Genomic DNA, 27874 nt, shown 5'->3' with positions numbered 1-27874 from the left:
CTTTCACAAGCAGTACACTAGAAGAACACGGGTAAAGAGGAAGGCAGGAGTTGGTAGAAACAAATAAACCCGAAATTCTCACGTTTATAGTGAGTAGACGCATGCGCATTGCGCATGCTCGCCAGGCTTCGCCGAATCCCGGCCGCGCATCACCTGTGCCGGGGGTGGGAGGGCTGTGTGTTAGGACCAACCTCCTTGGTTAAGATGCGTCGCTCACTCGGTCAGCAGCGCTTCCCTCTTCCTCCTCTTCTGGGCTCGTAGTGCGCAGGCTCCGCACTTCCTGGTGAAAGATGGCGGCGGATAAACAGAAACATGATGGCCGGGTGAAGATTGGGCATTACATTCTAGGGGACACGCTGGGTGTTGGTACCTTCGGCAAAGTGAAAGGTGAGTGTGGGTGGAGGCGGGGGGCGTTAGGCTATTCTGTCCCATCCCTGGCTTCCTCTCCCCCCGCTGATATTTGGGGGCCTGAGGGCGTTCAGCATCCTATGGTCGTGCACCGTCCTGCGCTATCCTTTTCGGTTGCTCATCCGATGAGTCTCTGCTGGCTCTCACCTAGTGCTCGGGCCATGGGCTAGGACGGGAAATATGTGTGACGTTCTTGTAGTTAGATAGAGGACAGAATAGCACTGGTTTTAGTGATCTCCGACTACCTGCAATTTTTTTTTTAGTGTGCTGGGATTTCCTCTAGTTAAGCTGAAAGAACTAGTGGGGTCCGGTCGTCTCACTAGCTTTGATAATCGATTCCTTCCTTTTAATCTTATTGCATCCTGTCTAAATTATTGGTATTCCTAGAATATGTTTTGTTAAACGTCCTGGTAAGATGTTTTATAGGACCGTGATTGATCTTCCTTAAGTTAGGGCTGCAGTTTGAAGGTGAGTTCAGCACCGACTATGCGCATCATGTCCACTCCCTATGATTGGAATATACACATTGAGAGTATTTATGTAATTGACTCGCTGGTGAACCTGTTTACTTCCTGTCATAATTATATATCCATGAAAACTGCACGTACTGCATCTTCTTTTATGGTGGTTTTGCGTTATGTTTTTGCTTGCTTATTTAATAGTTGATCTGACAACTTTCTCTTGTTGTTCCGGGTTTTGAGCCAAGTCAAAATCAGGTCTGGGTCCTGGTGCTGAGCATTTGTTAAGTACTCTATTGCATTTTCACGTTTATCTTACTTGAGCCCCCTGCATAGTGTAACTAATCTGATCCTTTCAGTGGTTATTCTGAACCAGAAGCCATGCATTTCTCAAAATCCTGGGGCTAATGTGGAAAAGTGTGGTAACATAGTAACCTAGTAGATGACGGCAGAAAAAGACCTGCATGGTCCATCCAGTCTGCCCAACAAGATAAACTCATATGTGTATACCTTACCTTGATTTGTACCTGCCTTTTTCAGGGCACAGACCGTACAAGTCTGCCCAGCAGTATTTCCCGCCTCCCAACCACCAGTCCCGCCTCCCATCACCGGCTCTGGCACAGACCGTATAAGTCTGCCCTCCACTATCCTCGCCTCCCAACCACCAAGCTCTCTTCTCCCACCTGCTCTGCCACCCAATTTTGGCTAAGCTTCTGAGGATCCATTCCTATTGTACAGGATTCCTTTATGCATATCCCACGCATGTTTGAATTCTGTTACCGTTTTCATCTCCACCACCTCCCGCGGGAGGGCATTCCAAGCATCCACCACCCTCTCCGTGAAAAAATACTTCCTGACATCTTTTTTTAGTCTGGTAGGCTTTGCACACTGGTTAGCTTGACTTTTTTTTTTTTTTTTTTTTTTGGGGGGGGGGGGTGGAGGTGTTATGTAAAACTGAGTTTTGCACACAGAGCCTAGCATGCGCACCAGCACATGGCAGGTTGAAATCTGTGGCAATGAGGCTGTTGGCTATTCAGTGCAGATGCAGAGAAATGCATAGAAAACCAAAAGGCAAAGTACAATGCCAGAGCTTAATGGCATTTTTAAGGAGGCCTAAAAAGTTGGTGCAGAACTTCTGTGGTAGCATTAGTGAGGATGTGCTTTTTCTTTATTGTGAGTATTATAATCCACAAATTATTTTTTAAGTTATGCTGTTTGTACCAGCACATCGCCCACATAAGTGCTAAACTGCAGGGAGACACAGGTCTGTATACAAAAAATTGTATCAGCACCCAAATTACATGCTCATACATCTGCGCATGTGCAGGTGTGCTCTTCTGTATATAAATATTGGTATGGCAAACATTTTTTGCACAGAATAGTATTCCAGCACATGTGCAGATGTGTGTGCACACATCTCTGAATGCTGATTTGTGTTCAAGACATGGTTGCTACTAGTGCAGGAAGGTGTATGTGCGCATGCACCAGTGTGCTTTTCCATGACAGTGTATGTTTTTGTGTACAGCTAATTTTCATATTTGTTTACTGCATTGAGGAACAAAACTTTGGTGTTATTCTTGTATTAGGAAGCCATGTAGTAAGCATTAGTGCACTGTTCTAATACATGGCTTCTGCATTAGATCCTGAATATGGCCACTAGATATCACCTTGAGCAATGATCACAACTTTGTTCTCCTGGAGGCTGTAAAACCTGCTTGGACAGCATCCTTAACACTACCAGAACAGGAGCTAAATACTTTTAACTCAGGGATTGAAAGAGGGGGGTATCTTGTATGACAATGCAGTCACTAAGCCACTGGGTTGGCCCAATCTGAGTTGTTCTACCTGTAGAAATAAGGCTCAGCAGATACTGTAATAAAAAGTTGTGACCTGTAACTTGAACTAACTTATCCCCGACTGTCTTTCATGAATTGTGTTATCTTGATAAGGTCAGAAAAGAGGGATAGCTCTCAAAAGCTAGACACTGATATATTAACTCTGTTGGACTAACTTCTCACTTACAACTTGACACTTAATGTTCATATATGCAAAGGACCAACATGCAATAAAAATACTTTGTTCTATTTTACTTGTAATAAATAGAAATAAAACAAAACATAGAAAAAAATAAGATGATACCTTTTTTATTAGACAGTACATTTTTTGATTAGCTTTTGAAGGTAACCCTTCTTCATCCATTCTATTTTACTTGAAATCGATTGAATAACAAGAGACTAATGGACAGATGTACTGATGGTTGTCTCCATTATGTCAGCGGAAACCATGTTTAGTGCATCGTGCCAAGTTCTCTTAGCTGTAAGGGTAAATATGCAAAGATTAGTCTGCGCTGCTGTTGGAAAGCTGTGTAGTTTCTCTGAAGAACTTATGAAGAGTTTTGGCAATGTTGCACATATATAATGATGGTGTGTGTATACGCTACAGTTACCTTTTAGGAGTTGGCCTTTAAGTAGGCTGTGTGGACAAACTTACTAACTGTGTAGCATTCATTTGTGGTCCTGTTCTAAGCATTTTACCTATGAGCCCAAAATAGTGTTCTAAGCATTTTACCTATGAGCCCAAAATAGGTAAAAACCCTTTAGTATGTACGTGTTTAATTAGGGTTCTAATTCTGGTTTGGCTTTTCATGTGGCTCAGTTTAATATTTGATCTGTTGTAAATGCAGCACTGCATAACCGGGTTTTGGATTGTGACAGCTGCTCTGATGCTGTTTGATAAGCTTTTATCAGATTGCTAGAGAAAAACTTTCTAGCGGTCAAAATTGTATGCTGTTCATGCCTTTTAGGGGTAGTTCAAGAGGAGTTATATTCAATTACAGTAAGTATTTTCCTGCTCTTAAAGACCTTAAAAATTAAGTTTACATATTCAGGTCCATTACTTATTTCCCTGATTAACTGGGCTCACAATCAAAGCTGTACCTAAGGCGATGGAGGGTGCAGTGACTTACCCAAGGTCACAAAAAGTGTCGGTGGGAGAAGATAGATTTGAATCCTCTTTTCTTTGGTTCAGTATTCATTTTGCTAACTGCTAAGCTACTCCACTGGAAGGAAGGGGTGCTTAAACCCACCACAGTATTTTATTTATTTGTTGCATTTGTTTCCCACATTTTCCCACCTCTTTGCAGGTTCAATGTGGCCACTTACAATACATCATGAATAGTGGAAATATATGAGAAAATATACATTTAGTAATAGCAGAAGGATCTTGGGTAACATGATAATGAGAAAACATGGTAGTAGTTTGGCAAGCAAGTATTTGTAAAGGCAGTTCTGGATATGTGTACAGGAGTTCATATTTGTTGATCCTTGTTAAAGAGATTGGTTTTCAGTAGAATTCGGAAGTTAGCTAGTTCATACCCACAACAACAAAATCCTCTTTCTGTTCTTGCTGTCATAGTGGAACTTGGCCCACTGGTAATACTAAGTTAAGTGATTGGGAGGGGGAGGGGTTGATGTTGGCTTTTTTTTGTTGTTGTTGTTAAATCTTTTGCAGTTTGCACTGCTTTTGGAATAACTTCTCACTTTTCAGATAGAGCTTAACCAGAAAATGTTCATTTTGTGTTTCCGTGACTTTTCTGGGAATTTTCATTTTATTTGGGTTTTGTTTACCATTTTATTATGGGAGCGTTGTTAAGAGTGCACCACCTTTAGCAAACACCCCCACCCTCAGAATGTATGTTTTCCGCTCATTTTCATTTAATGGCATGGGATATGTCATTGCAAATAACAGCCCACCCCTAGTGCTTAATGCTTCTATAAATATTACTGCAGAACTTCCCAAACTGTGGATGTAGCCAAATGGGATCACAGAACCACAATGGGGGCTATGACCTGAGTGGGCCTTCCATAGAGATGTCCTTAGCCTTTGCCTCTGGTGGTCACATGTTTTCTATGGCCCTGTTAATGGGATCACAGCCACAGAATCTACTATAATAAAACTCACCCTCAACGTTCTTCAGTGAAGCCAAGCCCTGACTTCCTTCAAAAAGGTTCGAAGGTTCGTGGTGGTGAAGCCACCAAAATCGAGGGCGGAGCAATGGCAGAACAACAAAGGGGTTGGCAGGGAGAGAGGCGGGGGGGGGGGGGGGAAATTGCTTTGGGCCCCGCCCTCTTTTACTACTGTTACAATAAGACCCGCCTCCTCAGCAACCAGACAGTCTAAAAGCCCATCGTTGTTGAGGGCGTGCTGTTTCATAGGACACTTGAACAGTCGTAGCAAAATGCTAAGATAGGACCCACCTACTAAGAGGAATCAGCCAATCAATAAGCTCTGTCCTCCTTCAGGGCGAGCCAGTTTCTTTCAATAACAACAGGACGGGTTCAGCTAAGCTACTAGAAGAGAGCATGGTGCAGGTTGAATGGCGGGGAGGAGCAGTCAAAGGACTCCTGAAACTAATCAAAAGGGCAAAAAAAAAAAAAAAAAGTCGACCACACCTCTGCAGGGACTTTGGCTAACTGGTGAGGGGAATTCTATTGTTTCCCGTTTTTTTCTCTGTACCTATACATAAACTTTGATCACTTGTGATGCTAATGGCAAAAGAAGGCTAGGAGACAGTTTTGGTCCTGACACACAGTCAGCTGCAGATCTTCTCTTCTTCACACATCCTCTACCCCTAATCGTTTTTTTTTCTGTGCTGCTGGCTGTCAATGGGAGCACTACACCCACATTCTACAGCCACTTCTGTTCTCTCACTATGCTAAATGGGACTGAGTCACAAACTTTTAACAAACAACTGGATCCTCAGAACAAAGAATTGCCAGAGCTGAAGATCGGAGCACAAGAAAGATTCTTCTACTCACAACAGACACAGATGGGCCAGCAGAACTGTTCTCTGAACTTCTTCTACCCGGGACAGACAATGCCAGGTTTTGCAGTATCAAGTTCAAGGAGGTTTTTAAGTCCAGCCTCGAGTAACTGCACATATAGCCCTGTAAGTCGGGGAGAAACTCGGAGGGAGGGAAGGGGGATGACCCTGGAATTCGGAGGGATGGAGGGAGGAGGGCGGGGCCCCTGGCACACACTCTCTCTCTGGACACACTCACACCCAGTCTCAGTCTCTCTCTGTCACATACAAACACTCGCACATTCACTCTTTCTTATGACCCTGGAACTCGGAGGGGGGAGGGAGGGGCCCCTGCCACACACTCTGAGTCACACACACACACTCCCTCTCTCACGGACACACTCGCACCCAGTCTCAGTCTCTCTCTGTCACATACAAACACTCGCACATTCACTCTCTCTCACACAGTCCATTTCACACACACTCTCTCAAACATACACACTACGAGGAAAACCTTGCTAGCGCCTGTTTCATTTCTAACAGAAACGGGCCTTTTTTACTAGTGTTTGATAAGCTCTGTTTTACTGTTTTGTAAACCTGCATAAACATAGTCAAAAGATATTGTAAATAGCATCCTAGGCCATAATATTTTTATTTCATTTATATCCCAATAGATCAGGTTCAATATAGCTAACAACTTATTGTAATTAACAGTATACAAAGTGATGCGGGGTAGTATACATTAAGTAGTAATAACGAAGTAAATGAGGATTGAGTATTACAGTGTGCAGTCTTGCTGTATACTGCCTTGGGTAAATTTCTTCAGAAAGGTGGCAAACGGTCAGATATTAACTACATTTCTGTCATACCTTTTTAAATCACCCCATTCAGATTGCCAAATAGGACCTCTCCCAATCTGGCTGCCTATAGGAGGAGGAGGATAATGAGAAATCCCTTCTTTTGAAAGAAAGCAGTGGAACATGCCCCAGAATTGGACATCAACATGGGCTTCCTTCTCAATGTATTTCTTTATTCCAAATCAATTGGAGGAGTTGAAGCTGATGCTGGGCATAAGGGACCTAAATGAATTCCCTACATACTATTCTCCGTTTGTATGCAAAGGAAAGTGTGTGTGTGTTGGGGGGGAACCTTCATTTAGGAAAAGACAGAAGACTAACTCTTAGGCAACAAACATAGGACAAATAGTGGGAACTACATTTCCAAGCTTCTCTACCAAGTGGCAGTGAGGTTCCCACAGGGGGGGATGTGGCATAGCAGCTTCCCAACACTGATGCACAGGTGCAGTTATTTATTTATTTTATTTATTGTGAACATTTATATCCCACATATTCCCACCAAGGTGGGCTCTATGTGGCGTACAAGGCATGAGAAAGTACAACAAATAACAGTAGCGTGAAGAGAGAGAGAAGAAAAAAAAAGGTAGAGCAGGGTAGGGAGGGAAAACTGAAGGGAAAGGAAGGAGAGGATGCAAGGATCAAGCTGCTGAGGAGAATGAACGAGCACATAGGTAGGTCTTCAGGGATTTCTTGAAGAGGCTGTGATCAGTGGTCTCTTTTAACAACGATGGGAGAGCGTTCCAATAACGGGGACACTGGAAGCAGAATGAAGATGCAAAGAGCAGCTTGTAACGTAAGTTCTTGCAGGAAGGAAAGTGGAGATTGAGGTATGTGCGGGAGGACTGCACGGCGTTCCTAGGTGGGAGGTCAACCAGGCTGTACATGTAGGAAGGAGCGTCCCCATGAATAATCATGTGTGTAAGGGCACAGACTTTGAACTGAATCCGCTCCTTGATCGGGAGCCAGTGGAGCTTCTCACGAAGGGGTGTTGCTTGCCTGAAATCGAGATTTACCAAATAGCAGCCTCGCCGCTGTGTTCTGGGCTGCCTGGAGTTTTTTAAGGGCATGCTCCTTGCAACCGGTGTAAATGCTATTGCAATAGTTGAAATGGCTCAAGACGAGGGAGTGGATAAGTGACCTGAAGAGGGCAAAAGGCAGGTACTGCCTGATACGCTAGAGGGTCCTCCTAGACAGGAACATTCGTTTCGTAATGGACGAGACTTGTAGATCAAGAGTCAGGTGGGGATCCAGAATGACCCCCAGGAGTTTTAAGCTTGCAGCGACAGGAATGGAGAAGTTTTGCGCAGTAACCGTGACCGGTATAGACTTCTTGAACTTGGAGGAGAGGATGAGGCACTGCGTTTTATCCTGATTGAGTTTAAACAACAAGAGGAGCCATTACAGATGGAGATGGAGACACTGCTACTACTACAGTACTAGTAGTAATCATTTCTATAGTGCTATTAGACATACACAGCGCTGTACATTATATACAGGTACTTTCTTTGTTTCTAGGGGGCTCACAATCTGTTTGGTTTTTTTTTTTGTACCTGGGGCAATGGAGGGTTAAGTAACTTGCCCAAAGTCACAAGGAGGCTGTAGTGAGAATTGAACCCAGGTTGCCAGGATCAAAGCCTGCTGCACTAACCATTAGGCCACTCCTCCACAGCTGAGGGAGGAAGAGGCTCCAGGTATAGAGTCATTGAAACTGGAAATATTAGAGGGAGCAAACACTAAGGAACTTGGATTTCAAGGCTTGGCAGAATGATCCATGGAGGTATGTGAGGTGCTTTGTACATTGGATCCTCAGGAGATAAAAGTATTTGACTGGGTGTTTCCTGCAGCAGTTTATTCACCAGGTAGCCTTAAAGGAAAGGATGCATGGGATACCATAGATATTCACCCATCTTCCCAGGGAATTGATGCCTAAGCTCTGCAGTGGAATGAAGACTTCTGAGGTAGTAAGTGAGTAGGAATTGAGAAATATCCTTGTCAATGCTGTTTGTTTAAAATACTTCTTACCTGCACTATCCAAAAATCTAGGTGTGGTACAGTCAAAAACTTACTTAAAATCACTTATATAAAACAATAAAACAAATTAATATTTTCTTGCATTAATATCATGCAGACATAGTACAGTACCAATTCCAGTTCCCATCATAAATTCTCAAATTTACAAAGATAGTACCAGATCCAGATTGAGGACATGAAGCTATTTGTCTACTATCAAATGCTGTAGTAAATAGCTTCTTCACTTGGTTTCTAAACTACAGTGGATAATGTCACCCACTTGTGTGTCTAATTTATTCTTTTGTCTATGAAGAATCCCTGTTAACAACTTCACTTTTATTTGCATGCTTGAGAGAAACCCAGGAAATGTATTAAAACATTTAATAGCTGTAGTTTTCATAGTTTGCCACAGACTTTAGATTTTAACAGTCTGAAAATGCTATGTAATGTTTTCCTTTCAGTTGGGAAGCATGAATTGACGGGTCACAAAGTTGCAGTAAAGATTTTGAATCGTCAGAAGATTCGCAGCCTTGATGTGGTTGGGAAAATACGCAGAGAAATTCAGAACCTCAAGCTTTTTAGACATCCACATATAATTAAACTGTGAGTTTTGTTTTTGCTGATATATATGTGAAAGTAATGGTGCTATTCATTTGTTATAAAAGGCTATTCTTGAACTGAACAGTGTATAAAGTTTTCCATTGCTTATATCATGCTACTTACTACAAAGTTGATCTAAAAATCCTAAGAGATTATCAAATCCAGATGAACAAGAATGAATGTTTTCATTCTCATTTTTTTAAAGTCTTCAAATGGATATTTGAATATTGCATATAACTATACATCAAAACTGTGTGGTATAACCACATTCATATTCACCTCTTTCCGATAAAGAGGATGGGACGACTTCCCTATGAGGAAAGGCTAAAGCAGCTAGGGCTTTTCAGCTTGGAGAAGAGATGGGTGAGGGGAACTATGTTAGAGGTCTGTAAAATGAGTGGAGTGGAACAGGTAGAGGGAAATCACTTTTTTTACACTTTCCAAAAATACTAGGACTTGGTGGCACACAATGAAGCTACTAAGTAGAAAATTTAAAACAAACCAGAGAAAATATATCTTCACTCAATATGTAATTAAATTCTGGAATTCATTGCCAGAGAATGTGGTAAAAGCAGTTAACTTAGCAGAATTTAAAAAGGTTTGGATACTTTTCTAAAAGAAAAGTCCATAAGCTGCTATTAAGATAGACTAGGGAAAATCCAGTGCTTATTTCTAGGATAAGCAGCATAAAGTCTGATTTACTGTTCTGGGATCTGTTGCAAACAGGCTACTGGGTTTGGTGGACCTTCAGTCTGTCCCAGTGTAGCAACACTTATGTAGTTTGCATTATCTATCTATCTATCTATCTATCTATCTATCTATCTATCTATCTATCTATCTATCTATCTATATTTGAACTTGGTCACAATAGACACTATTTACTATTTTATTCATGTTTGTTTAAATTTCTCACTACCAAAAGGGAGTCTATAATGCGTATCCAGTTGGGCATCTATGAGCTAATTGTTAGGCTGTAATAAAGTAGAGGAGTGTGGTAGCCGTGTTAGTCCACTCTTAAGGTTATCAATAGAAATCAAACAAAATAAAACATGGAAAAGAATTAAGTTATGTCCAATAAAAAAGGTATCATCTTATTTTCTTTTCCATGTTTTATTTTGTTTGATTTCTATTGATAACCTTAGGCTGTAATAGAATTAAAGTCCATGTGACATGGAAGAACGTATAGTACTGATCCCTTTTTCAAATTAATAATTTGTTTATTATTTTAAGTTATTTCCCTTATATATTATTCCCTTCTCTATTTGGTGAGTTTTCTTAGATTATTTGGTTTACTCCCCATTTGAGTTCTTAATTATGATAACCACCAACCACTTCAAAATTTATACCACCCCTTTTATGCACCACCTGCATATTAATTTCTGCATGCCTACTCCCCCCCTCCCCCCAGTCCTTTCCAGCTTATAAAGACCTGCAGGCTCATTTTCGAAAGAGAAGGACGTCCATCTTTCGACACAAATGGGAAGATGGGCGTCCTTCTCACAGGGTCGTCCAAATCGGTATAATCGAAAGCCAGTTTTGGACGTCCCCAACTGCTTTCCGTCGCGGGTTCTAATATCTGGTCTACAGGTGGCAATAGCTGTTTCTTGGCTATATTCTCTCCCTACTCAGGAAATGTAATCTTTGTGATTGCCCAAGGTGGATTCTCTGGTCACTGCGGTGACTAAGAAAACCACATTAACTGTGGAGGGTAATACGGCTCTTAAGGACTGCCAGGACTGCAAGCTGAAATTATCCCTTAAACTGTCCTTTTGAAGTAGTAGCCTTGTGTCTCCAGGCCACAGGTTGTGGTTCCTATGAGGCCCAGACTTGTCTCTGTTGGGTCCAGAATGCTGCTTCTGCAGAGGAGCTGGTGCAGTCTCTTGCTCTTCTTGGAGGTGGGCTTAACCTATTTAGTGGATGTGCTGTATGGTGTGCTTCAGGCCTCAGCTAAGGAAATGTCCTTGGCCGTAACTGCTAGGCTTTGGCTCTGGCTCCGTCATTGGGCAGCGGATGGTACCTCGAAGGCCAGGCTTGCACAGTTGCATTACTGGGGTAAGCTGCTTTTCAGTAAGAATTTAGAGACGATTGTGAAGGATTTGAGGGAAACTGAGGACCATCGATTGCCCAAGGCTTCGTTATGCCCCTCCTATTCTTTGGCAAGGTTTCGCGATGCATGGCGCTATAGGCCAAGGAGGTCCGGTCCCTTCCAGAGGTCCCGTTTTCCTCAAAATCTATTGTTCTTTCATGGCGATAGAAGAGCCTCCTCATCCAACAATGGAGCAGCTTCTGCAGACTGATCTGCTCAATGAAGGGATGCAGGCCCATTCCTCGGAAGTCCTCGTTAGGGGGCAACTTTTCAACTTTCTCAAGGAACGGACCAAGATCACTTCTTTCATTCAAGACTCAGGACGCTAGTTCAGCTGTTTGCTTGCAAGCTGGTTTCTGTTTTATATTGTCCAGTATATTGAATTGGAAGATTTACATTGGATTATACTTTGCAGTGTTCCCCTATTTTACCCTGATGTAGGCTTATGCTGAAACACAGGCCATGTTGGGTCCTTAAAGTCAGCTTTCATCCATTGGCTGGCTTCTTTGTCCCATTTGTGACCTACTTTGCTTTTTCTATCCTCAACCTCAAGTGTATCAATAGAAACTCTGTGATTCGTGGTGGTGTCAAAGCAAGCCAGAAGAATTTCTTACCTCTTTTTGGGTCTCAAGGAGGCGTATTTCCATATTCCTATTTGGCTGCCGCATCACTGTTTCCTGCACTTTGCTGTTCTGGGGGAGCACTTTCAATTGTGGTCTTTTGGCCTGGCCACCGCTCTGAGGACTGCTTCCAAGGTAATAGTGGTGGCGGCGGCAGCAGCATTCCTGTGTCAGGAAGGGATTCAGGTTCATCCGTATCTGAATGACTGGCTGATTCGGGCATCTTTATTGGAGAAGAATGTTTGAGTGACAACCAGAGTGTTGACCTGCTTCAAACCTTGGATCGAGTGGTCAATTTTGCCAAGAGTAAGTTGACCCTGGAATATCTCAGGGTGGTGTTTGATACTCAGGCAGGAAGTGTGTTCCTACTGGGCTCACATCAACAGAAGATCATAATATTTTCCTTCAAAAAAAAAAAAAAGACCGTTCACTCTTGCTACATATTTACATACCCCATGAGAAAGCTGATTATGGTGAAACCTGGATACAACTCCAGGATTACAGGGAAATGATGGTGCTGTATCTTTCGGCATGAATGGTGATACATTAAAGAACTGTGATTATTTTATCTGTGAGATTTTGGAGAGTTCAGAGCACTTGAAGTATATGAATAACATTAAACAACCAGATAAGTGTGTTGGCTATAATATATATGATCACCATATTGTGACATTCTTGTGTGATGATACATACAGTTGCCATACTTTTGAGTTAAGGTCACATTTGTTTTCTGAGCACAGTTCACAAAATTTAAGTGTTAAGTTATTTGGAACATTGCATTGTTTGAAGTGATATGATATATTGCAGACCCTGAGATATATGCATTTGAGATGTTACTTGTTTAAGCTAAGAGTGGATTAATTATTAATTGAGGGGTATTCTTTCCTGGGACAGGTTTCACAAGAGACCGCTTCAGTTGTTGCTTCTGGGTCATTGATCTCCCTTGTCCAAATATTACAACTGTGGACTCCCTTGGGCATTCACCACCAGGTTCAGTTTGCCTTGGTGGTTTCTACTGGACAACCTTCAGAGGGGTGGCTCTTTGTCTGCCCCGGATTGGGTGGTGGTGCTCACAGATGTGAATCTCAGCAGCTGGGGAGCACGTTGTTTGCATCAGGTGGCTCAGTGTCTCTGGATTTGAACAGAGGATTCCTGGTTGATCAATCACCTGGAACCGAGAGCCATCAGCCAGCCCTGGTGGCGTTCTCGTCATTCCTATAGGGCAAGGCTGTCGGGATCCTCTCCAACAGTGTGATGGTGCTACGTATGTCAGTAGACAGGGGGCACGAAGAATACTCCTCTGGCTCAGGAGGCCAGTGTTCTCATGCGGAGCGTCACTTGACCAAGCTCTCGGCGACTCACATTGAAGGCATTAATAAAGTTCAAATGGACTACCTCAGAAGGAATCTCTTGGATCTGGGAGAATGGGAGCTGTCCAAGGAGGCGTATTTGCTCATTGCAGAAAAATGGGATCCTCCAGTCCTGGACCTGATGGCCATGAGGGCTAATGCGTGTCATCCAGATTCTTCTGGCTTTGGAAGGAGGTAGGTGCGGAGGCCATAGATGAACTCCTTAAGCCATGTTTGGTAACTCCACTACTACTACTGCTTATAATTTCTATAGCTCTACTAGATGTATGCAGCGCTGTATACTGAACATGGAAGAGACAGACCCTGCTCGACAGAGCTGACCGACAAACAGGACAAATAAGGGAATTACTTAAGGTGGGAATTATAAAACTCTCTCCTCTCATTTTCCTCTTTGGCCAATGATAGGCAGGGCCCTCAAGAGAATAGTCATTCATCATGGACAAGTGATTCTGGTGGTGCCAAATTGGCTGAGAAGACCTTAGTACACAAGTGATTTGTCTACAGGTCAACAAAAAAAACCCTTCGGTTTCTGCCTCAGAGGGGTCTTTTGCACCAGGGTCTGGTGCAGATGGAAGATCCTTCCTGCTTTGGTATTACAGCTTGGCATTTGAGAGGTTCATATTAAGGAAGAAAGGTTATCCTGAGGATGTCATTGCTACTCCACTCCAGGCCAGGAAGCGATCCACCTCAGTGGCTTATTCAAGGGTATGGCACTCCTTTGAATCTTGGTGTGCTCTCAGGGAGGCTTTGCCGTCAAGGCATCTCTTTCCAATATTCTGGCCTTTTTACAGGATGGTTTCAAATAATTCAATGTTAATCCCTTCTTGAAAGTTCAGGTAGCAGCTTTAACATTCTTCCGTGGACACCTGCAGAACTCATTCTTGGCAGCGTATCTGGATGTGATATGGTTTCTTTGGGGAGTTACCTCCCTTTGAACCTCTGGATACGGTATCTTTTGAAGGATCTTGCTCATAAGGCAGTGTTTTTGGTAGCAATTCTTTCGGCCAGAAGGGTTTCAGAGTTGCAGGCATTTTTGTGGGAACCCTATTTTGCATTTCTCTGAGGTGGTGGTCACCATTAGGATGGTTCCATCCTTTCTCCCAAAAATATGTGTCTACATTCCATCTGAATTGGCTGCTTTCTCTCCCTTCCTTTAGGAGGGAGGATTATTATTACTACTAAGTACATAAGTAATGCCATACTGGGAAAAGACCAAGGGTCCATCGAGCCCAGCATCTTGTCCACGACAGCGGCCAATCCAGGCCAAGGGCCCCTGGCAAGCTTCCCAAACGTACAAACATTCTATACGTGTTATTTCCTGGGATTTTGGATTTTTCCAAGTCCGTTTAGTAGCGGTTTATGGACTTGTCCTTTAGGAAACCGTCCAACCCCTTTTTAAACTCTGCTAAGCTAACCGCCTTCACCACATTTTCCAGCAATGAATTCCAGAGTTTAATTACACGTTGGGTGAAGAAAACTTTTCTCCGATTTGTTTTAAATTTACTACACTGTAGTTTAATCGCATGCCCCCTAGTCCTAGTATTTTTGGAAAGCATGAACAGACGCTTCACATCCACCTGTTCCACTCCACTCATAATTTTATATACCTCTATCATGTCTCCCCTCAGCCGTCTCTTCTCCAAGCTGAATAGCCCTAGCCTCCTTAGTCTTTCTTTATAGGGAAGTCGTCCCATCCCCGCTATCATTTTAGTCGCCCTTCGCTGCACCTTTTCCAATTCTACTATATCTTTCTTGAGATGCGGCGACCAGAATTGAACACAATACTCAAGTGCGGTCGCACCATGGAGCGATACAACGGCATTATAACATCCTCACACCTGTTTTCCATATCTTTCCTAATAATACCCAACATTCTATTCGCTTTCCTAGCCGCAGCAGCACACTGAGCAGAAGGTTTCAGTGTGTTATCGACGACGACACCCAGATCCCTTTCTTGGTCCGTAACTCCTACTACTATTCAGCATTTCTATAGCGCTACAAGGCGTATGCAGCGCTGCACAAACATAGAAGAAAGACAGTCCCAGAGAAGTTCCGTGTGCTGTAGTGTTTGGATGTCTGCAGGATTCTGGTCAAAATATCTCGAGGTCACCAATTAGTTCACTAAGGTTTGATCACCTTTGTTTTTTTTTTTTTTTTTGCTGACCCACTTGGTTTTCTGCTCTCACATATCTAAGTCATTACCGGTTGGATGTGTTTGCCAGGGGGGATGCGGCCTCTGCGGCTTCAGTCATTTCAGCTGGGATGGCTTTGTCCTGCCTAACTTGAGGATTGCTTTTGTATATTCCACAAGTCTCTGGATCGATCTGTGAAACATAATGGAAGGAAAAATTAGTTCCTACTTGATGATTTTCTTTCCTTTAATCCTAACGGATCAATCCAGAGGCCTGCCCTTGGGAATTCTGATCAGTTCTGTTTGGCTATATTATAGTTTCTGGAGGCAAGACAGTTTTTGGATCTGTTTGTTAGCAGATTTAATTAAAAAAAAAAAAGGTGTTAAAATGCTCGATAAGTGAAGTGCATCGAAAAGCAGCTGTTGCTGCTGTTTTTCCATTTTTACGCTTCTGCATGTTTCATTCCTTCTAGTTTCTTGTCGAGGCAGGAGATTTCTGTTTTCTTTGGTTTCCTTCCTTACTGCTTAGTTACTGAAAATACTGAAGGAGAGGCTGCTGCACAGGATGCCTTATGGCTCAGCTCTGGCATTCTTTCTCTGTCTACCTGCTGGTAGATGGACTTAACCCACATGTCTCTGGGTTGATCTGTTGGGACTAAAAGAAAATTATCAGGTAATAACTAATTTTTCCATAATTTAGACAGAGCATCCCCAATCTGGATACCCAAACACCTCGTTTCCCTCTTCACCTGTTTAAAAAGGAAGTGCTGACTGTATTGGAACAATTGATTGTACCGATTCATCTGCTGTACCAACTGCGGTAACCACCTATTCCACAAACAACCCACATGGGTTGTGACTACTGTAGCATATCCAATTTTAAAAACCATGCGCCAGGTCTAGAAGTGGCTTTGCAAGCAGCTAAAACTCCCCTCTACCTTGTTGCTTCCTCTTTGGGATAATAACGACTTAGATCCTGATGCAACAAATTTGTACTTAAAAGCACTGGTCCCAAAATGGATTGATGTATGTTCATGATCTTGTGACGGATACTGGGGCTATGAAATCCTTTGCACAACTTCAAGGGGAGAGGGGAGCCTGCGTCCTACTGACTGGTTCACCTGTCGTCAAGTGCACCATTATCTGAGTGGGCTGGATGTATCTATCTTGAATAAGGATGCCATGGATGTAATCTCTGAGACTTTGCTTTTGACTCAGACCACCAAGGTAATGACCTGAGAAGTGGCTGCCCTGATCTCCGCCTCTGAGTCAGCTTGAATCAGCCAATCGTCCAGGTCAGGATGCACCTGGATGCCCTGGCACCTCAGATGGGCCACCACTTTGGAAAAAGTACAGGGGCCCCAAACTGGAAATGGCACCCAAGGACACAAAAGCACAGGTACCGCTTATGATTATCAACCATGGAAATGCGCAGATAGGCTTCCATGAGATCATAAGTACATAAGTATTGCCACACTGGGACAGACCAAAGGTCTATCAAGCCCAGCATCCTGTTTCCAACAGTGGCCAATCCAAGTCACAAATACCTCGCAAGATTCCCAAAAAGTTCAATATATTGTATGCTGCTTATCCCACAAATAAGCAGTGGATTTTCCCCAAGTCATTTTAATAATGGTCTATGGACTTTTCCTTTAGGAAGCCATCTAAACCTTTTTAAAACCCCGCTAAGCTAACTGTCTTTACCACATTCTCTGGCAACGAGTTTAATTACACATTGAGTAGTGAAAGATTTTCTCTGATTTGTTTTACGATTCAACATTTTTTATTGATGACAATACAAAAGAAATACATCCAATTATCTGAATACACATAGACTGAAAATACACATGTACTCCTTAAACCAAAATGGTACAATCCGTCATCAAACTTTTTAACATTTTAACCCATGTGTTCCCCTCTGTTTTGTGTTTGTTTCAACGCTTTTTTATTGATGACAGTTCATAATACATTTAAGTGCAATCAAGGTGTACGAACTCGCAGGTATATCAGAGCTATCAATTAAATCAGTGAACAACATGCCATCATCAGATTATTAACATGTGCCCCCCTTCCCCACCCCCCATTACTCTCTGTTAGTCCCCTTATCTATAAACTCTTCTTCAACTAATCTTCCCCCCCATTCCCCCCTCTGCCTTCCCAACCCTCCCAAAATGGCGATAGAATGCGAGAATTGTCGTAATATCCACCATTTCTATTGAATCTATATCTGTGAGACAGACACCCCACGAGACAGCTTCCCTCGACCTCCTCTGGATGACACTCCGTTTGATCTGGCCAGTGCTTAAGTGTGTTACTTCGCAAGAGGCTTTGTTTCTGATAGCCTCCCGCATGCCCACCAGACCTGGTATCTGCTCCTTGAGACAGGACAAGTATTCCAAAGGGGGTTGACGTCTCGCATAATAAGGCTATTTTACCCAAATGATCCCCGAAAGAAAAACCCCCCTCATTCTCCCTTCTGAGGAAAGAAAAAAAAAATGACCGTCAAAATCCATTTAGTACCAAACTTCGCGCTTTTGGTGACAGAGATTGAATATAGGGCCTCCAAATTTCCAGAAACCGAGCTCTCCCCCTAGGGGAGGGTCCCACCGCCTTCGTCTCATGCCACAACAGATCATGTAGCCGATTTCTCCATTGCCAGTAATCTGGAGGGGTCACATCCAACCATTTGTTCATAATTAATTTCTTCCCCAATATACAGGCCCTGCGTATAAATTGTTTCTGCCCTCTTTGTTGAAGAACAAAAAGTTCATACTTATCTAGCAAGATCCCTGTTGGGGTGAGACCAATCCGGGACTGCATGAGACCTCCTAGGTATCTAAATATCTCCTCCCAGTATGTTTTTATATAAGGACACTCCCATAGACAATGAAAGAGTGTACTCTCTATCCGTTTACATTTAGAGCAGAGGGGATCCGTCACCCCTTCTCTGATTTGTTTTAAATTTACTACTTTGTAGCTTCATCTCATGCCCCCCTCATGCCTCCCTAGTCCTAGTATTTTTGGAAAGAGTAAACACAGTAACAGTAGATGACGGCAGAAAAAGATCTGCACGGTCCATCCAGTCTGCCCAACAAGGTAAACTCACGGTAAACTCAATATGTGCTACTTTTTGTGTATACCTTACCTTGATTTGTATCTGCCATTTTCAGGGCACAGACCGTAGAAGTCTGCCCAGCACTAGCTCCACCTCCCAACCACCACCACCGGCTCTGCCACCAGCCCCGGCTCCCACCACTGGTTCTGCCACCCAATCTCGGTTAAGCTTCTGAGGATCCATTCCTTCTAAACAGGATTCCTTTATGTTTATCCCACGCATGTTTGAATTCTGTTACCGTTTTCATTTCCACCACCTCTCGCGGGAGGACATTACAAGTATCCACCATGAAAAAATACTTCCTGACATTTTTCTTGAGTCTGCCCCCCCCTTCAATCTCATTTCATTTCCTCTAGTTCTACCGCCTTCCCATCTCACGTCTACCCATTCTACGCCACTCATTATTTTATAGACCTCTATCATATCTCCCCTCAGCTGTCTTTTTTCCAAGCTGAAGAGCCCTAGCCACTTCAGCCTTTCCTCATAGGAAAATTGTCCCATCCCCTTTATCATTTTTGTTGACCTTCTCTGTACCTTTTCTATTTCCACTATATCTTTTTTGAGATGCGGCAACTAGAATTGAACACAATATTCGAGGTGCGGTCGCACCATGGACCGATACAAAGGCATTATAACATCCTCATTTTTGTTTTCCATTTCTTTCCTAATAATACCTAACATTCTATTTGCTTTCTTAGCTGCTGCCGCCGCACACTGAGCAGAAGGTTTCAACGATGACGCATAGATCCCTTTCTTGGTCGGTGACTCCTAATGTGGAACTTTGCATTACTGTAATTCGGGTTCCTCTTTGCACTTGCTCACATTAAACGTCATCTGCCATTTAGACGCCCAGTCTCCAAGTTCCGTAAGGTCCTCTTGCAATTTAACAACTTTGAATAACTTTGTTTTATCAGCATATTTACCGTATTTTTCGGACTATAAGACGCACTTTTTTCCCACCAAATTTGGGAGGAAAATGGAGGGTGCGTCTTATAGTCCGAAGGTAGATTTGGCTGGCTGGCAGGCCGCCCGCCCTCCGAGTTCGGGATCGCCATCAGGGTTACCTCCTCCCCCCCCCCCCCCCCGGCCCTGTCACCACTTCTCCCTACTCACGCGATCTTCCCTGGTGGTCTAGTGACGTCGGGGCAGGAAAGAGCCCCCTCTTTCATGCCCAGCGCGCTGCTCTCCATCCTCCTGTATGCAGCCTGACGGTCTCGGCGAGATTCAAAATGGTCGCCGACACTTCAATTCTTGGCGGCCATTTTGAATCTCGCCGAGACCGTCAGGCAGCAATGCATACAGGAGGATGGAGAGCAGCGCGCTGGGCAGGAAAGAGGGGGCTCTTTCCTGCCCCGACGTCACTAGACCACCAGGGAAGATCGCGTGAGTAAGGGGAGAAGTGGTGACAGGGCCCGGGGGGGGGGGGGGGGGGGGAGGAGGTAACCCTGATGGCGATCCCGAACTCGGAGGGAGGGATTCGGACAAGACGCACCGGAGCACCTAGGTTTTAGAGGAGGGAAAAAGGAAAAAAAAAAATTTTCCTATTTCCCTCCTCTAAAACCTAGGTGCGTCTTATGGTCCGGTGCGTCTTATAGTCCGAAAAATACGGTAATTACCTCACTAGTTACTCCCATCTCTGGATTATTTATAAAAATGTTAAAAAGCAATGGTCCCAGCACAGACCCCTGGGGAACCCCACTACCTACCCTTCTCCATTGAGAATACTGACCATTTAACCCTACTCTCTGTCAGTAACTCATCTGGACGAACTGATGCGATCACCAACTGGAAAGTTTCCACTCGAAAATGCTGCACACGAAAGCAAGCATTCACTCCCTTTGGAGATTAACTCTCAATTTTTACTTTTTACATGATTGAATTCAATCAAGTAGCTTTTTCTTCAGTTTTAAGTTTAATTCCCTTGTCTCTTATTTGTCCTGTTTGTCTGTCCTAATCAGATTGTAAGCACTTTCGAGCAGGGACTGTCTCTTCATGTTCAAATGTACAGTGCTGCATACGTCTTGTAGCGCTATAGAAATAAGTAGTAGTAGTAGTAATATTAGCTATAAGTGAGATTGCTGGATTATAAGCTAAGAATGTTCTTCACTGAGGAAGTAACGTCAATTTAAACAAAATTTGGGCTTTAAGGGTAAATAACATAGATAATAAAAATGTGTGTGGCAAAAAGTTTGCATTATTCCTTTAACATACTTTAGTAATGTTCTCTCAGTCTTTACTGCAAATTTTGGGACTTTCCGTGCTGCAGTTGCTTCTGTGTTACCTTTTCTCTGTTGGCTCAGTTGGATGTGTTTCTAGCAGGTTTTAATTTCTTCAAATTGTTGAGGATTGTGTATATTTAAGTTTAATGAGGCATGGAATCAACTTGGCAGTTTCCTGAATGAGTTGCCATATATTTTTAAGTGTTCTGAGTGTCGAATGTTAGTTTGTTTTGAAATATTAGGCTGTCTGGTAATTATAAAATGTGTATCTGAATTATCACTTTCTTTCAAATTATTTTTTTTACTTTCTAACATATCATTTTTAGAACATATTGCAAACTGTTGCTGGTGGTCTGTGATTCAAAATTTAATGCACATTCATGGCATTTTGCAGGATGGTATATGTAACATATGGAATTCTGTGTGACCCTATAAAATACATATTCTTTTGAAATTATGAATGTACAGTGAAGTTACTGAAGGTTTTTTCTTGCCAGATACCAAGTAATCAGCACACCAACTGACATCTTTATGGTGATGGAATATGTTTCCGGTGGAGAGTTGTTTGATTATATTTGTAAGAATGGACGGGTAAGTATTACACAATGTTTTGTCTTCTAACATCCTTTATCTTTATTTCATAAACATTTATTCCACAGAGAAAAAGGAAACAATTCTGATATTTATTGCAACCTGTGTTTCTATTAGAGAGGCAGTTCAGCATCTGCATCACAGAAGCTTTGACACAAAGTGGTTAGGGAGTTGATCCTTTCAAACTGCCTTTCTCTTCTGCTGTTCTAGTCACAGATGTGTACACACAGACACACAAAGGATTGCGAATAATTCCTCAGCGACCCTCCAGACCGGTCAAGACGCTTGGGTTATGCACGCCTACCAGCAGAGGGAGACTGAGAACACAAAAACTGAACCAAGTATAAGCCAGCAGCCAACCCCCAAGCAGCCAGTAAATCTCAGTCTCCAGCAGAGGGTAGAACGTGCAGCCTGAGCAGTCAGTCTGGTCTGGTAGGATTAGAGATTCTGATTTTTATACCCTGTACTTAGAATTTGTGCTTCGGGGAAGCGGGTCCGGTGGGGCTCCCTGTTCCCCTAGGGGTTTGCACCCGTGTCCGGGTTTTGCCCCTGCTGTACCTTGTGTAAAGGCAGCCTGGTGCCTCGGCTCCTGTGCTACAGGAACCTTGAGAGCCTTAGCCCTTGTCAGTATATAGCAACTGGGCTGTTTGCTGTGTGTGTGGAAAAAAAAAAAAAAAAAAGAGAAAAAGGAAAGTAAGCAGCAGACAGTGCTGTCCTGCATCAGAACATTTTGTTGTTTCTCTTTTTGGGGGCTGGCAAGGGTTTTAGTGTGGTTTTGAGGAAAGGAGTAGAGCTGGGGCGATTTTGGCGGTTTGTGTGTGTACCGCTTTAAATTTTAGCGATGTCGGCGGGAAAAGCGGCTCGTTGCCGTTCCTGCGCGCGTCGGGGGATTGAAACGCCCGGAGCTCCGTGCAAGTTTTGCGGTGAGCCTAAGCACTCTCTCTCTTCTCCTCCGGTTTTGTCTGCTGGGGTTTCGGGCAGCAGTAAGGGCCTCCCGGGGTCTGATTCAGGTTCTGGTGCGGTGACGGCGGTCCCGATTTTGGCGGGAACCGCCGCCATCTTGGATTCGGCTCCGATGGCGATCCCGGCCCAGCAGGTGGTGGAGGGCCCGGGACAGAATGTTGGGTGCTCTCCAGGGCCTTCGGGGGCTATGGGTTTCCCACCGGAGTTTGTCTGGTCGATGTTTCAGGCCTGGCAGGCAGGTGCTTCTCAGCCGGAGGTACAGAAGGGGGCAGCTCCTTTGGGGGGCAAGCGCCCACGGCTAGACTATGTGGAGGACCCTGATTTTTTGTCTTTCCCTCCCTCGGAGGATGAGGGTAGTGGATTGGGTGATGAGTTCCCTTTAGACGTTGATCCTGAAGAGGAGGGGTTCTTCCCAGGGGAGGATTCCTCGGTGGTAAGGATTTTTCCTAGGGATGAGCTTCCGGAGCTTATTGATCAAGTGATGTCTACGCTTAGGTTTGAGGCTCCTGAGCCGGTTGTAGCGGAGGTTAAGCAGATAGACCCTTTGGTTAAGGGTATTCGTAAGGCTTCTCGTTCTTTCCCTATGAATCAGGATCTGAGGGATATGATCTTACAGGAGTGGTCCTCTCCAGATTCAGCCTGTCGGGTGGTTAAAGCAATGGCGAGGCTTTATCCTATTCCCCAAGAGGATAGGGATTCTTTTAAATCTCCTACAGTGGATGCGGTGGTGACGGCAGTCACCAAAGCTACTGCCATCCCGGTTGATGGGGGGACTGCCCTCAGAGACCCTCAGGATAGGAAGTTGGAGTCGTTTGTTCGGCGCAGTTTTGATCTCTCGGCCTTGTCTCTGCAAGCCGCTCTATGTGGAGGTCTAGTGGCTCGGGCGTGTTTCCGTTGGGCTGAAAAGCTTCTGGATGGTCCCGCGCTGGACAGGGCTGCCGTGGTGCAGGAGTTAGCCAAGTTGGAGATGGGATCTTCCTTTCTGGCAGATGCTAGTTATGATTTGTTGAGGGCTTCGGCGAAGAATATGGCTTTGGTGGTTGGAGCTCGTCGGGCCCTGTGGCTTCGTGGATGGACTGCGGATGCGGCTTCTAAATCCAAGTTGTGTTCGCTTCCCTTTAAAGGGTCCATGCTTTTTGGAGAAGAGTTGGATAAATTGGTGCGTGGTCTTGGGGAGGCTAAGATTCCGCGGTTGCCGGAATTGCGACCTAGAGGAGGGGGTCGCGGTATGTCAGGGCGTGCTCGTTTGAAGGATGCCCGGCGCTATAGGCCAGGTAGGTTTAGTGCGCCGTTTAGAGGCAGATATTTTCAGCGTACTCAGCCCTTTCGTGGGGGTCGTCGAGGAGGACGTGAGGTCTCGGGGGGAGCTCTGTCCTCCGGTCGGGCTTCTCAATGAAGGTTTGCGGGTCCAGCCTCTGGTGCGAGTAGGTGCTCGGTTGAGTCAGTTTTATCAGAGGTGGGCCCATATCACGACAGACCAGTGGGTCCTCGAAGTGGTGCGAGACGGGTACGCCTTGGAGTTCGAAGAGTTTCTGCCAGATTTCTTTGTGGCCTCCCCATGCCGCTCTCGGCTCAAGGCCAGGGCAATTCGGCAGACTCTCCAGCGGTTGATAGATTTAGGGGCTGTAGTTCCGGTGCCGGTTTCAGAGAGAGGGACCGGTTGTTATTCGATTTATTTTGTGGTTCCCAAAAAGGAGGATTCCTTCCGGCCTATTTTAGATCTAAAACGAGTCAACGGGGCGTTGAAGGTTCCCTCGTTTCGCATGGAAACGTTGCGGTCGGTCATAGTAGCGGTTCAGTCGGGAGAATTTCTCACTTCTCTGGATCTGACGGAAGCTTATCTGCATATTCCCATTCGGAAGGCGCATCACCGGTTTCTTCGCTTTGCGGTTCTAGGACATCACTTTCAGTTTTGTGCTCTGCCGTTCGGTCTGGCTACGGCGCCGCGTACTTTTTCCAAGGTTATGGTGGTAGTGGCGGCGGCTTTGAGGCAGCAAGGAGTATTGGTTCACCCATATCTCGACGATTGGCTGATTCGAGCCAAATCCTATCAGGAGAGTGTGGAAGCAACAGCGAAGGTAGTATCTGTTTTGGAGTCGCTCGGCTGGGTGGTGAACAGTGTCAAGAGTCATCTGGTTCCGTCCCAATCCCTAGAATATCTGGGGGTTCGTTTCGATACGGTGCGGGGCCTGGTGTTTCTGCCGCCCGTTCGGATTGCCAAGATTCAGGGGCTGATCCGTCAGTTTTCTGCCAAGCGGTCTCCGTCAGCTCACGGGTATCTTCAGATTTTGGGGCTGATGGCGGCATCGATAGAGGTGGTGCCGTGGGCCAGAGCTCACATGAGGCAGTTGCAGTCAGCGCTGTTGGATCGTTGGTCGTCGCAGTCTCAGAGTTTGGAGGTCAGACTATTCTTGCCGGAGGCGGTGCGATCCAGTCTGCGGTGGTGGCTTCATACTCCGAATCTGGAGAGAGGGATGCCCTTGGATTCTCCGGATTGGATTGTGGTGACCACAGATGCCAGTCTGGCAGGCTGGGGAGCACATTGTCTGGGTCAGGTGGCACAGGGTCTCTGGTCACCGGACGAGGCCCTTTGGTCAATCAATCGGCTCGAGACTCGGGCGGTCCGGTTGGCGTTGCAGGCCCTGCAGCATCTTCTCGCCGGGAAGGCAGTTCGAGTTCTGTCCGACAACGCCACGGCGGTAGCTTACGTAAACCATCAGGGGGGCACAAAGAGTCGCGATGTAGCCGAGGAGACGGCAGAGTTGATGCAGTGGGCGGAGCTTCATCTGCAGAGTCTCTCCGCAGGTCATGTGGCCGGAGTGGACAATCTCCAGGCGGACTTTCTGAGCAGGCACACTCTGGATCCAGGAGAGTGGTCGCTGTATCGTCCGCTGTTTCATCGGCTGGTGATGGAGTGGGGACTGCCGGTGGTAGATCTTATGGCAACAGCCAGCAATGCTCAAGTGCCCAGGTTCTTCAGTCGGAGGCGGGACCCTCGGTCCGAGGGGATCGATGCTCTGGTGCTTCCGTGGCCACCGCGTCAACTGTTGTACGTGTTCCCTCCTTGGCCTCTAGTGGGGCGCGTAGTTCAAAGAATAGAGCGATACGTCGGCACGGTGATACTCGTGGCTCCGTATTGGCCACGTCGTCCGTGGTTCGGCGATCTAGTGCGGTTGGCGATCAAGGGTCCCCTGAGGTTGGACGGGTCGGTGGTGTTGTTGCAGGGCCCTATCGTAATGCCCGACCCGGTTCCATTCTCGCTTACGGCCTGGCTCTTGAAAGGGACAGGTTGAAGAAGAAAGGGTTTTCAGCTAGAGTAATTGAGACTATGTTGCAGTCTCGTAAACAGTCCACGTCCTTTGCTTATGTGCGGGTGTGGCGGATTTTTGAGAACTGGTGTAGGGATCGTTCTTATTCGCCTTGGAACTCGTCTCTTCCGCAGGTGTTAGAGTTTTTGCAGGATGGGGTGGACAGAGGTCTAGCTCTTTCTTCTTTGAAGGTACAGATTGCGGCCTTGGCTTGTTTCCGGGGTAGGATCCGGGGGGTTTCCCTGGCATCTGCTCCCGATGTGGTTCGGTTTTTGCGAGCAGTGAAGTTGATCCGTCCTCCTCTTCGTCCGGTAGTTCCGCCGTGGGATTTGAACTTGGTCTTGGAGGTTTTGGTGGGACCGCCCTTTGAGCCTTTGGTTACAAGTACTTGGAAGGATTTGACTTTGAAGACAGTGTTCTTGGTGGCTATTACGTCGGCTCGGCGAGTTTCGGAGTTGCAGGCTTTGTCTTGTCGGGCGCCCTTTTTGACCTTTTCTAAGGAGAAGGTGTCGTTGAGGCCGGTCCCGTCTTTTTTGCCTAAGGTGGTCTCTTCCTTTCATGTGAATCAGGACATATCTTTACCGGTTCTGGGAGATAGGCTCGGAGATTCTTCTCAGCGCCGTTTGGCTAAGCTGGATGTTCGTCGAGTTTTGCGGTCTTATTTAGTCAGGACGCGAGAGTTTCGGTCTTCGGATAGATTGTTTGTGTTGTATGGAGGACCTAAGAAGGGAGCTGCGGCTTCTAAGGTAACAATTTCCAGATGGTTGAAAGAAGCAGTTTCTTCTGCGTATTTGCTCAAGGGACGTAGGGTGCCAGAGGTACTAAAGGCACACTCGACCAGGGGAGTAGCTTCTTCCTGGGCAGAGAGTGGTTTAGTGCCGCCGCAGGATATTTGCAGGGCGGCGGTCTGGTCCTCGCTGCATTCATTTGTGAAGCATTATAGAATTGATGTGCAGGCCAGGCAGGATGCCAGTTTTGGGGAGGCAGTGTTGACTTCTGGGGTGCAAAGTTCCCGCCCTTAGATGTTTACTGCTTTGGTACTGCCCAAGCGTCTTGACCGGTCTGGAGGGTCGCTGAGGAAGGTGAAATTAGATCTTACCTGCTAATTTTCTTTCCTCTAGACCCTCCAGACCGGTCTAGAACCCTCCCGCTGTGTATATTTCTGGTTCTGGTGCTTTGTCCTAGTGTGCTTGAGAGATGATTGATATGGACATTTCTATGTTGCTATTGCTGATAGGACTCTAAATTGGGAGCTTTGGGTTTCTGAAGTTCCATTGTTTTCCTCTGGGTTTCAGAGAAGGACCACAACGCTGTGGCGTTCGGTTATTGGAAGCACGTTACCAAGAATTGTTTCTGAGTACAGGGTTCTTTGACCTTTCGGGGTTATAGTTTAGGTTTTTTCATTGGTTGCGTTTTGCTTTGTTAAGGATTTACTGGCTGCTTGGGGGTTGGCTGCTGGCTTATACTTGGTTCAGTTTTTGTGTTCTCAGTCTCCCTCTGCTGGTAGGCGTGCATAACCCAAGCGTCTTGACCGGTCTGGAGGGTCTAGAGGAAAGAAAATTAGCAGGTAAGATCTAATTTCACCTTCCAAGAGGCATGTTTTCAACTCTTACTGTTTGCCTGGTTCTTAGTACATAAGTACATAAGTAGTGCCATACTGGGAAAGACCAAAGGTCCATCTAGCCCAGCATCCTGTCACCGACAGTGGCCAATCCAGGTCAAGGGCACCTGGCACGCTCCCCAAACGTAAAAACATTCCAGATGTGTGTGTTATTCTCTATGTTGTAAATTCTACTCTGAAACCTAGTGACTAAACCATTTAGCTTTCTTAATGATTGCTGTGTACAGTGACACCTAATGATTGAACTGTGCAGTTTGATAATAGTTGCGGTGTGTATTGTGGGCAAGCATGGAAATGTCTGTTGCCTATAGACAATGGCACCCTGCGTTTAAACAGAACTATCCATCCTTCACAATCTCAGTGACATTTAATGATATATTTGGTTTCATTTTTTTAATTATTTCCAAAATAAATGGAAGTGTTTGGGACCTGCTCCGTTCAAACTGCCCCTCCCTTCTTCTTCAAACACACACTCCACTCCACATGCACAACATTCTTGGCATCTTGATTTTGGGATACTTTTTTTGCTATGAGCAGTGCTTCTTATTTTTGGTTTGTTGACAGGAAATATTCTCAGTTCATGTTTGGTTCAATCATCCTTGAATTTGTTTTGAAATCTTGAAAATCTTTGTTTCCTCTGTTTCATTCAGTTCCATTAAAGTCAGTTGGGGGGGAGGGAAGCAATTTTGTGCTCACAGTGATTTTACATTATTTTT

At 45.0% G+C, this 27874-nt stretch overlaps 1 protein-coding gene across 1 annotated transcript in view; it reads left to right on the top strand.

Annotated features, from left to right (window-relative positions):
* The first annotated feature begins 241 nt into the window (after positions 1-241).
* LOC115462959 (5'-AMP-activated protein kinase catalytic subunit alpha-1-like) overlaps positions 242-27874 on the top strand; it is a 60159-nt gene continuing 32526 nt past the window's right edge. The window contains 3 exon segments of the mRNA XM_030193080.1: positions 242-387; positions 8996-9137; positions 21173-21266. Of these exon segments, the coding sequence (XP_030048940.1) occupies positions 291-387; positions 8996-9137; positions 21173-21266 (333 nt within the window). The 5' untranslated portion in view covers positions 242-290.

The sequence above is a fragment of the Microcaecilia unicolor genome, chromosome 2, assembly GCF_901765095.1.
Source record: "Microcaecilia unicolor chromosome 2, aMicUni1.1, whole genome shotgun sequence".
Lineage (NCBI taxonomy): Eukaryota > Metazoa > Chordata > Amphibia > Gymnophiona > Siphonopidae > Microcaecilia > Microcaecilia unicolor.
Note: the sequence above shows the minus strand (reverse complement) of the source record. Positions and strands in the feature narration are given on the sequence as shown.